The 11,498-nt window shown below is 51.5% G+C and overlaps 1 protein-coding gene across 2 annotated transcripts; it reads right to left on the bottom strand.

Moving 5' to 3' along the window:
• Positions 1-7,946, bottom strand: TAP2 (transporter 2, ATP binding cassette subfamily B member). 2 transcript variants are annotated; one of them, XM_055571751.1, is made up of 12 exons: positions 7,804-7,946; positions 6,890-7,387; positions 6,687-6,801; positions 5,794-5,924; positions 5,338-5,543; positions 4,705-4,902; positions 4,132-4,260; positions 1,981-2,169; positions 1,694-1,867; positions 1,380-1,539; positions 1,008-1,144; positions 1-781 (listed from the first exon to the last, which is right to left on the bottom strand). In XM_055571751.1, the coding sequence occupies exons 2-12, from the start codon at positions 7,377-7,379 to the stop codon at positions 551-553; spliced, it is 2,160 nt and encodes a 719-aa protein (XP_055427726.1). In that variant the 5' UTR covers positions 7,380-7,387; positions 7,804-7,946; the 3' UTR covers positions 1-550. The 2 variants fall into 2 exon arrangements, with proteins under 2 accessions (XP_055427726.1, XP_055427725.1); XM_055571750.1 differs by having other exon boundaries at positions 1,019-1,144.
• Between the last annotated feature and the right edge of the window lie 3,552 nt (positions 7,947-11,498).

Below are 11,498 nucleotides of genomic sequence, written 5' to 3'. Positions count from 1 at the left end.
TGTTATCAAAATTTTATTAAAACTGTTAATTAGGGAACAGTGCTCTGCTCCCCCATATCCTAGTGGTTCCCAAAATATCAGACCCGGATAGGAACTGAGAAAAAGACAGGGAAGGGCAAACTCATGAGTAGTTATGTATCTCAAAGAACAATCCAAAGACTGATCAGACAGCCAGCAAAATAGTCATGGTGATTATCTCTGGGACATGAAACAGTGCATAATTTTACTTTTCTCCTTCTCCTTTAGACTCTTTCCTCTTTTCTTTTCTCTTTTCTCCTTTAGACTGTCTCTATTGTCTAAATTTACTATACAAATGTATGCTATTTATGTAAGAAAAAAATAGTTTTAAATATATTCAAGATGCCACAATACAGTACTCAGCACCAGGCAAAGCTCTGTTCGTCAAGTAACTAAGGTTCCTGGATGCAGACAGATACCACGTCTCCCGTCCCTCGCCCTCCAACGGCCCCAGCAGAAGTACCCACGGTCTAAATCCAGCTCCAAAAACAACCAGCCAGGGGAACACCCCCAGGGAAAGCCAAGGCAGGAGCTACTCCGGGTCGCTGAGAGGGCCCTGGGCGGGGCCGGGTGTGTCTGGGGTCTCCACGCTCTGGTTCTGCTGCACCAACCAGGAGTAGAGGTCCTGCCCGTCCATGAGCTGCTCGGGGCCCTGCAGCCGCCCCTGCCTCAGCACCAGGACCTGGTCGGCGCTCTGAACCGTCTGCAGCCTGTGGGCGATCACCAGCACCGTGCGGGTCCCCTGCGCTCTCCAGTCCTGCAGCTGAAAGGGGAGGATCGCGATGCCCCGGGTGCCGGGTCAGAAGGGGCTGGAGGCCCGGGGCCCACGGGGCTTAGGGGGAAGAGGCGTGAGCCACGAGAAGGTAGCACAGAGCAGAAGGGCAAGGTCAGCTGCCCTCCTCCCTCCGCGGGGTCAGGCAGCCTCAGAGGATCGGGGAGTTCCCCGCCCGGCCCCGGCCCCAGGAGGGGTCCCGCCGCCCCGCACTCACAGCCTGCTCACACTCCATGTCCAGGGCACTGGTGGCTTCATCCAGGATGAGGACGCGGGGATCCCGCACGAGGGCCCGGGCGATGGCCAGACGTTGCTTCTGCCCCACGGCCAGCTGGCTGCCTTTCTCCCCCACCTCTGAGGAGACCGAGAAACCCCCTCTCCTCAGAGACAGGGGCCAGACAACGCCCACTTCACAAGCGCGGCTGGTGCTTCCACAGGCACCGCTCCGGAGGACGAGCGCCCGTGGACCGGGGTGGGGCGGGGGATCTCCGAGGCGGCCGCTTCTCTGGGAACACAGGCTCCCGAGGGGATCGGGAGGCCACAGCGCCCACTTCGCGCGCGCAGGGGGCGACGCCGTGGCCACAGGTACCTGTATCGAGCCCGAGCTCCAGCTCGCGGATGAACTCCTCCGCCCGGGCCGCCCGGGCCGCAGCCAGCACCTTCTCGTCGCTGCAGCCCTTCAGGCCGTAGGTGATGTTGTCCCTCACCGAGCCCGAGAACAGCACGGGCTCCTGCCCTACCAAGACCACCTGAGCGGAGGCGACGGGAGCAGAGGGCTGTGCATCATCCCCCGCAGCAGGGACCCGCCCTTCCTCCCCGCCCGCCCCGCTCACCACGGACCCCTTGGATTCCCGCCCCACACCCCTCCCCTGCCCTCTGCCCACCCTTCTCTGTCCTCCCCACCTGACGGTGCAGATAGTGGTGCTCATACTCGGAGACCGGCTTCCCGTCCAGCAGCACCTGGCCCTCGGTGGGCTGGTACAGATTCTGCAGCAGTGCGGCCACCGTGCTCTTCCCAGACCCGTTAGGCCCCACCAGCGCCGTCATCTGCCCCGGACTCAGGGTGAACGTCAGACTCTAGAACAGCCGGGGAAGAGTCAGAGGCCTGCCCCTTCCCCCGGCCTCCCCTCTCCGCGGAGGCCGATCATCCGCGCAGCGAGTCAGGGGCCCAGTCTCCCGCCATCGGGCACCTGGAGCGCAGGCTGGTCGGGGCGACTGGGATACGCAAAGGAGACATTCTGGAAATTCACCCTGCCCTGCAGAGTGGGTGGGGCCAGAGTCCCCGGTGGAGGCAGATCTGGCTTTCGGTCCAGGTAGCGGAACACCTTCTCGGCTGCCCCCACGTTGCTCAGCATGTCCCCAAACATGTACACCAGGGTCTGCAAAACAGGAGGGCGGGGCTCAGCTAAGCAAAGGCAGCTGCCCCACGAACCAGCTTCCCAGCTCCTCACACAGCCCTGCCACACTCCACCCCAGCTGCGCTTCTCCCCTTGTCCCAGAAAAGATCACCACCTTTAATTTTTAAAGACAAAAAAAAAAAACTTTCTTAGAAAAGATTTTTTAACTGGAGAAAGGAATGGCAACCCACTCCAGTATTCTTGCCTAGAAAATTCCATGGACAGAGGAGCCTGGCGGGTTGAAGACTGGGATGCAACTGAGCAACTAACACTCACTTTCCTGAATAATGAGGCAGATGGCTTCCATATGAGATAACTAGTATAAGAGTCTAAAAAAAAAAAAGATTTTTACAAAAAATTTTGGCTGCCCCAGGTGGCAAGTGGGACCCTAGTTGCCCCACCAGGGATCAAACCCATGCATCCTGCAGTGGGAGCACAGAGTCCTAACCACTGGACTATCAGGAATAAGTGTGCAATTTGACTCAAAATGGGCACCAACACCCCATTATTCCAATTTGTAATGTAAAGGATGGAGACATCTTTGCCCCTCCCATCCAGCATCACCTTCATCTCCAGACCTTTCCAGCTACTGTGCTGTGTTACTTGTACACAGCGGTCTAGCCTGGTGAGACAGGGACTCCTTAAAAGCAAGCACTGTGCCCACCTCATCTTTGCAGCCACCAGACTGCCTCACACAGCTCTCCACACGTAAGAGGTGTTTATAAAAGTTATAAACTAAAGCCCAAGGTGCAGTAACTAATTACTTTTCAAAACTGGTTTACAGAAGGAGGGTGTCCCAGGAGGCTCCCTGGTAAAGAATCTGCCTGCCAATGCAGGAGACAAAGGTTCAATTCCTGGTCAGGAGGGCATGGCAACCCACTCCAGTATTCTTGCCTTAATATCCCATGGACAGAGGAGTCTGGCGGGCTACAGTCCATGGGGTTGCAAAGAGTCGGACAGGACTGAGCGACTGAGCACACGTCTATAGGGAAAGAACTAAATACTCATTCTGCCTTTCCTAATCAAACTATACCACTCAGCAGCTTATCAGCACATGAGAAGACATCTCCCCTGAGAGATGCATCCTGGCTAATAAATGAAGGAATGACAGAGTGTCACTGTTTTTGCAACCCTGAATAATTCAATAGATCGTGACACTAAGCTTTATTGATTGTTGCCACCACAGATGTATATGAGAGAGGAAAAAAGAGATCAATATAATACATACCTCTATGAAACATGTGGAAATCTGACCACTGACTGTATTTGGAGAGGTTATTGTTAATTTTTTTGGTATGATCATGGCTTTGTGTTTATATATTTGTAATGTTTACATTTAGAGATACATATTTACAGATGAAACCATATCTTGGCTCTGATTCACAGTAATATGGGTGGGGAGAAGTCAGTGGGTAGTACAGATGAAATAACATTGGCCATGAGTTGATAACTGTTAGATGCTGGGAGATAAAAAACAAGGTCCCATTGTATAGCACAGAGAACTATAGTCTATATCCTCTGATATATACACACAATTATATATTAAATAGATAACTAATAAGGACCTACTGTAGAGCACAGGGAGCTCTATTCAAAACCCTGTAATGACCTACATGGGAAAAGAATCTTAAAAAGAATGGAGATATATATATATATAACTGATTCACTTTGCTGTACAGCTGAAATTGTCATAACGTTGTTAACCAGCTATATAACAATATAAAGTAAAAAGTTGTCTTAAAAAAGTTAAACAAAAAGTAAAAAAAAAAAAAGATGCTGAGTACAAGGAGGTTTATGTTTATAGATTTATCATTTTCCTCTTTTTTTAACCCAAGTTTGAAATTTTAAATGACAATGAGTTGGGGTTATTTCAGTTTGTTTCTTTAAGGGGAACAAATAGAAGCCAAAGGAGGAAAATGAGAGCACGCACAGCTCCCGACTCACCTGCATGTAGTTGCCCACGTCCTCCTGGTAAAGCAGGAAGGAGAGGAGCCCACCGCGGGTGAGGTCCCCGGCCAGGATCTGCTGCAACGCACAGTTCAGCAAGAGCACATTCATCGCCAAGTGCAGCATCTGGAGGGAGAAGAAAGGAGAGCCTGAGGACCTTCTGCTCTTTGGCCTCCCTGCCCCTAGGAGGAGACATTCCATCCGACACAAAAACACCTGTTATACTACATTCACTTGACTCTGTAACTACAATAAGTAATAAAACTTTGAAGATGTTGGAGCCAGGTGGCGAATGAAGGAGTAAATGGATGGATGCTTGACACAGAACGGTGAATGAACAAACGCAGACTTTTCTTCGTTTAAGTATTTTGTGCTTTGTGCACAAAGGGGATTGAAAACAGGAGAGTAGGTCCCCTGAAAAAACTGGGGGCTAACAAATCGCTCATCACCTACCTCCTAACAGAGAAGAGACACATGAAAAAGATGGCACTAGCAAAAGCATCGAGAACCCCAAGGACCCCCAAGACCAGCCCCCACCTGCGCCCCTCCTCCAGCCCTCAGCTTCCTCACCCTCCTCAAGAGCAGATAGAGGGCCTGTTCCAGGTCCCGTCGCCACCACAGCCGCCGGCATCGTTCAAGGGCCTCCTTATAGCGACAGACCTCTTGCTCCTCGGCTCCAAAACTGCGCACGGTCTGCAGCCCTCCAACCGACTCCCGCACCACCTGCCCAGCTTTCGCCGCAGCGTCCTGGATCTCCCAAAGGACTGCCTGGAACAGTGGGGCCAACGATGGAGCGGGCCAATTTGGCAGAAGACAGCCAACCCCCACAGCCCACTCCAGTCCCTTCACGCTAAGTGAAGTAAGACAGAGAAAGACAAATATGTGCAATCTAAAAAAAAATACAAGTGAATCTATGCACAAAACAGAAACAGACTCACAGACATAAAAAATAAAAAAAAATTTTAAAAACCTTATGGTTACCAAATGTGGAGGAGGGGATACATTTGGAGTTTGAGGTTAACAGATATAAATCACTGACACAAAGTAGATAAGCAACAAGGATTTACTGTATAGCACAGGGAACCACATTCAACATCTGAAAATCTCTCCCTCTCCCCCCACTCCTCTCTCAAAAACACACACATTCGCATAAAGGCCCTGGGATGCGGTCTTCCCTGGGGATTCCCCAACATCCGCACATACCTGACGGCGGGCACTGTACACCTTTTCAGCCGCTATCATGAGAGGCACCTCAAACAGAGAGAGGAAGGTGAGTCGAGGTGACAGGTTGAGCATGAAGGCGTAAAGTCCCAGCACTTTCACCAGGCTTCGAGACAGCACATTGGTGTTATAAGGAAGCCAGTTACTCATCAGTTTGGTATCTGAGCTCAGCCGGGAATTCAGCTCCCCTGGGCAGGACAGAGCAGGCAAGGAAACCATGTGTTGTAATGCAGAACCCCCAGAAATTCCATCCTGACCTCCCGATCATCTCACGGAGCCCCCCCTCCTTCCTTGCAGAGAGACAAGTCCCCAAAGAGAGAAAAACAGCTCCTGGCCCTGGCACTAAGGATGCAGGCAGGCCCGGCTGGGTGCAGGTAGGTGGCAGCAGATGGGCAAGGAACATGCAGGGGGACCCCAGACCTGCACCCCAGGCCTTACCTGTCTTAGTCTCTTGGAAGAAAGGGAGGTCCTGGCGCAGGAGGGAAGAGAAAAGCATCTCCCGGATCCGCAGGTTGATTCTGGACATGGTGAAGGTGAAGATGCTTCCTCGGCAGCCTGCACACAGAGAGCTGTGGGGAAAGAGGGTTGGAGGATGAAGGAGAGAGAGATGCAGAGAGGAAGGGGGAGGGAAGGAAAAGAAAAAGCACAGAAGGAAAAGAAGTACAAAGTTGGGGGTAGTATATCAAGACAGCAGAAGAGAAACAAATAAGAGACATGAGGGGCAGGAATCAACAGAGAAAGGAAAAAAGAGGACCCAGTGAGCCTCATCCTCGTCCCAACCCCTACCAAGTAGTTAGTTTGTAGACAGCAGATTCCTGGCTGTGTTGAAAAACAAAAGGGAAAGTAAATACAGTGGGAAAGAGGAAAGATGCTGGAAAGAAAGGTGACAAGGCTCAGAGTAAGAGCTTCCAAGACTGACAAGATGAGTTAGGGAAGAAGGGTCAGGATGAACAAACATGCCCCCAACCCTGACAATAGGCTAACTGTGGAAACAAACATGAGCTGGGAGGTCAGAGTCAGAAAAGAGAAACAGAACTTCACGGAGATGAAAATGCTCACAGGCAACTGAGAGACATTCCATTCGACACAAAAACACCTATTGTACTACACTCACTCGTATCTGAACTATAATAAGCAATATAAACTTTGAAGATGTTGGAGCCAGGCGGCGAATGGAGTAAATGGATGGATGCGTGATATAGACGGTGAATGAACTCATACAGGCTTTTTCTTCATTTAAGAATTTTGTGCTTTGTGCACAAAGGGGATTGAAAACAGGAAAGTGAAGTCGCCTGTAAAAACTGGGGGCTAACAAATCGCTCATCACCTACCTCCCAACAGAGAAGAGACACACGAAAAAGATGGCACTGGCAAAGGCATCGGGATCAAAGTCATCCCCCAGGATGTCAATCACACGGCCAAAATAGTAAGGGATCACGGTCTCACCTGCAACAGGCAGGAGGGCCCAGTCAGAGTGCGGCTGCTGAAGGGCCTCCTCCCAACCCCCAAGTCCCTGCGCGCTCTCCCCACTCACCCAACACGGCCAGAGAGAGGAAGGAGAAGGCGGCAACCAGGAAAGGCAGGTCAGGCCAGGACAGCTTCAGCAGCCTCCACATCAAGACTCTGTTCTCCTGGCCCTGCCCCTCCGCCTTGGCTCCTGGAGGGCTCAGCACGGCCCACAGGGCTCTGCTCAGCCCCACTGCCCCATACCCCAGCAGCAGCCAGGCCCAGGTGGCTGCAGCCACTCTGACCAGAGGGGCGCTCAAGGCCCCCAGGACAAGAGCCCTCAGGGAGAGAAATAGGGGGTTCACCAGGCAGAGGAGGGGCAGCAGTGCTTCCACACACCCCAGCAGCCCTCCCAGCCTCAGCAGCCCCCAAAGTCCGCCGAGTCGCAAGGCGCCCTCCAGCCACAGGCCGGGAAGCCCGCGGGGAAGTAGGGCCCCCAGGGGCCCCTGCAGCAGCCAGAGCAAGGCCAAGTCCGCCAGCAGCAGGGAGGCCCAGGGTCTCAGGTCCGGGCGCCGCATGGCGAGATCTAGGGGTAGAAGAGAAGGACAGAGGTGGCTTCCAGTCCCTATCCCCACTCCCACTCTGCCCAAGCGTCCGCTGGCTTCCTTTTTTTTTTTTTTTTTTTAACTCTGTGCTGCCCTGAAAGATGCCCTGGGTACCCCGTCTCACCAGCACCCCCCTCCTAGGACCCAAGGCATTCGGCCTGACAGAGGGAGCTAGGAAGCCTGACCATCAACAGCCTCGTCCTCTAAAACACGTCCCGTGACCCCCTCCGCACACCCCGGCCCCGCCAGCCGCCGCCGAGTTCCCAGGGGCCAGACGATCCCCACCGCGCTCCCCAGGCCCCGGGTCCAAAGGGGCGGGAGGCGGGGGCGCAGCGCGCGTGCCGGGCGGGCTGCGCCTGTGTCAGCGTTCCAGGTTTCCACGCGCACAAAAGCTCACCAGTGGCGGCTCCCGGGCTCTTTGCTGGCGTGCCGAGGGCTGAGCTCTGAGGTCCCCTCGCGCGGCCTCCGCTCCGTCTCGCCTCTTGGCAGGCGAGGCTCCCCCAGCCGGGGGCGGCCAGGCTCCTGGGCTTTCGCTTTTGCTTTCGCTTCCGCCTCGGCAGCCGCTGCCTGGTTGCGCGCCTGGCGGCCGGCCGGGGGCGCGCGACACCCGCGGGACGCGGGACCGGTGCCCGAGGCCGGCTCCGCGTGCCAGGGCGAGTCTACCACCCTCAGCCACAAGTACTCTGTCGTAGGAAACTACTGCAATTCTTAAAACTACGGTTAAGTAAGATGACGCTGTTTCAAGGATTGGGATGCTTTGCAATTGAAGAACCGCTGGATTTTCTTACCTCCGCTCTGAGGTGACTGCAGCCATGAAATTAAGACGCTTGCTCCTTGGAAGAAAAGCTATGACCAACCTAGATAGCATATTAAAAAGCAGACACATTACTTTGCCAACAAAGGTCCGTCTAGTCAAAAATATGGTTTTTCAGTTGTCATGTATGAATGTGAGTCAGACCATAAAGCTGAGCGCTGAAGAATTGATGCTTTTGAACTGTGGTGTTGGAGAAGACTCTTGAGAGTCCCTTGGACTGCAAGGAGATCCAACCAGACAATCCTAAAGGAGATCAGTCCTGAATATTCATTGGAAAGACTGATGCTGAAGCTGAAATTCCAATACTTTGGCCACCTGATGCAGAGCTGACTCATTGGAAAAGACCCTGATGCTGGGAAAGATTGAAGGCAGGAGGAGAAGGGGGTGGATGACAGAGGATGAGATGGTTGGATGGCATCACTGGCTCGATGGACATGAGTTTGAGTAAGCTCCGGGAGTTGGTGATGGACAGGGAGGCAGAGCATGCTGCAGTCCATGGGTTGCAAAGAATCAGACACGACTGGGTAACTGAACTGAACTGAGCTGAACTGAGCCTATTTTGAGAACAGCCCTCTTTCCCCCATCCAAGTTCCAGTTGTGGGATCTTGAGGTTAAAAAAGAGAGAGAGCGGAGACCAAGTGAGAAACAAGCAGGACTTCTGCAAAACAGAAGGCCCCTCCACTCTCACCAGGACCTGTGTGAGTTTCCACCTGCAGATTCTTATCTGAGAAGGCACTCACCCCACATCTTCATGTCTTCCTCAGCAGAGCTCCTGAGCAAGCACGTGCTCAGAAGCCTCTAAATGTGTGCCTCAGTTATTTGGGGAATGCCTTCATCATATGAGGAAAGTGGGCTTTGTTTCTTGGTCTACTCTTAACACTGATTAGCTCAGTAATCGGGTTTCTATAGGTCCTACCAGACCCAGAGCCCATCTGTGGAACATGCAACTGGGTTTATTCCAGAAATAACTCTTCTGGTTGAAACTACCTCCCAGACTCAAAATGTCCCCCAAGGGAGGACCACTTGAATTCCAAACCACCCTCTTGAAATGTTGTTGGCACAATTACCATGAGTCACTTCAAATTTAGATGTGAAGTTAGGAAATTATTTAAACTTCTCCAACCCTGTTCATTCTGGAATTTTAAGGATCTCTCTCTAATTAAAAAAAAAAAAAAACTCCACACTCAGCTGCTTTCTACTTACAGGCTTTTCTCTTGATTAATTCTCCTGGGAAAGTGACACTGTGCTACTTCTCCCTGCAAGCCCAACATAATTCAGAGAATCTCACAATGGGGACCTCCCCAGCTGTCAAGTGGGACGTTTCTAATCCAGGAGACAGGGTTCGATCCCTAGTGAAATGATTTTAATATTTAATAGAGGATTATCTGGCCTGATTTCAATAGACAGTCATTAAAAGAAGAGAAATAGAAACAATTGAGAAAATTGAACAGCATGTACATCACCAAATTGGGCTAACCAACATTCCGACTTCAACAGCTGGGAAGTCCCTCATTAACAGCAATCTGGAATCCTAGTTAGGAAAAGTTCCCAAGTGGTGCATCCACCCCATGAGTGAGACTTCAAATTGCAGTTTCAGGGGCTCCTGATTATAATTCCAAACCATAGACTGATATCATCATGAGTTTGTGTGCAAAAATACATTTTTATAATGCTGTTTCTTTTACCTTGTGAGTCATAGGATTTCATTACATCTTGGGGGGTTGGCCAGACCTCCAGGGGCTCAAGAATTCCAAGGTGCACCCCTTTCTCTTTTTTTAATATAATTTTATTTTTGGTTATTTTTGGCTGTGCTGGGTCTTTGTTGCTGCTCAGGCTTTTCTCTAGTTGTGGTGAGTGGGAGTACTCTCTAGTTGCTTGCGTGGGTTTTTCATTGCAGTGGCTTTTCTCGTTGCCAAGCACAGGCTCTAGGGCAGGAGGGCTTTGGTAGTTGTGGCTCCCGGGCTCAGCAGTTTGGCTCTGGGCTCTAGAGCACAGGCTCAGTGGCTACAGCACTCGGGCTTAGTTCCTCTGAGACACGTGAGATCTTCCTAGATTGGGGATCAAACCCGTGTCTCCTGCATTGGCAGGTGGATTCTTCACCACTAAGCCACCAGGGAAGCCCCAACACTATCTTTCTTATCTCAAGTGCCACCTGACTTGCTCTGCTTGCAGACAGCCACGGAATCGGGCAGTGTCCAGGCAGGTCAGAAGCAGGTCAGAGGCCTGCTCTCCTGCTTCTGAAGCCTGAACAAGACTACCTCCACTTTAATTTCCCTAACAGTCAGGGGACTAAGATCCCACATACCATGCAGCACAGCCGAAAGAAAAAGGAAATCTCACTATGCCTGTCTCATCTTTCTAACCTGGTTACTTTTTCCTCATTTTTTCCCAACTTCAGGGAAGCCTCCTTTATCTCCTCTTCCACTTCAATCGCAGTCTTGTCATCTTGCAATGAGTGTGACCCATCATGAAACTGAATGGCTAACGTGCATCTTTCCATGTAAAATCCACTCCACAGGAGGGAAGAAGCCAGGGCCCAACCTTTAAAGGAATGACGGAGCCCAAGGACATGACACAAACTGACTGAACCAAACAGGTCCAAGATGGTGGACAAGTCGACTCACCCTAGATCTTGATCCTAGGTGAATGCTCACTGTAACACATAATCCAGCTAAATGACACTCCCACAAGGTGCCATGACAGTTTCAAGATCAACCAGCAAAGACCCATATGTGGGTGGGGGCCCAGTTCCTGGAAATCTCCACCCCTTCCCCAAAATAGTTGGAATAATCCTCCCACTCATTAGCCTATGAAGTTACCCAGCCCATGAAAGCGAACCGTACTATATTTCAAGCCCATTCTTGCCTTCTGAGATGGCCCACACTCCATCTGTGGAGTGTGTTTCTCTCTGAATAAATCCACTTCTCACCTATCACTTCGTCTCTCACTGAATTCGTTCTTCAACGAGACGTCAAGAACCTGAGCTCCATTAAGTCTTTAAGCCAGGTGTGTGATCTGTCGGAAGATTCTGAGTTTTGTCTGGGTTCACACCCTGGCCACATGGATTCGAGTCCCAACCTGAGGTGAACGGTTTCATCTCCGCGGGGCTATTTGAGGTAAATGGGGCTGTGTTCACAATTCGAGCACACATGTGAGGAGGAAATTTGTTCCTCGCATTCTAACGCAGTTAAAAACAGGTGTTCCAAGTGCCCTCCTCCAACATATCCAAACCATTAACAAGCAGCCACACAGGAGCCTCCTGGTTGAGAGCCCGCAGA

Source organism: Bubalus kerabau, chromosome 3, assembly GCF_029407905.1.
Source record: "Bubalus kerabau isolate K-KA32 ecotype Philippines breed swamp buffalo chromosome 3, PCC_UOA_SB_1v2, whole genome shotgun sequence".
Lineage (NCBI taxonomy): Eukaryota > Metazoa > Chordata > Mammalia > Artiodactyla > Bovidae > Bubalus > Bubalus kerabau.
Note: the sequence above shows the minus strand (reverse complement) of the source record. Positions and strands in the feature narration are given on the sequence as shown.

What these genes read in the sequence shown, in the direction of transcription:
- TAP2 (XM_055571750.1), bottom strand. Translation starts at nt 7,379, where the DNA reads ATGCGGCGCCCGGACCTGAGACCCTGGGCCTCCCTGCTGCTGGCGGAC. An exon ending in TGTACAGTGCCCGCCGTCAG is followed by an intron (nt 4,903 to 5,337) that starts GTATGTGCGGAT and finishes CCACTGTTCCAG; the next exon opens with GCAGTCCTTTGGGAGATCCA. An exon ending in ACGTGGGCAACTACATGCAG is followed by an intron (nt 2,170 to 4,131) that starts GTGAGTCGGGAG and finishes CCTGTTTTGCAG; the next exon opens with ACCCTGGTGTACATGTTTGG.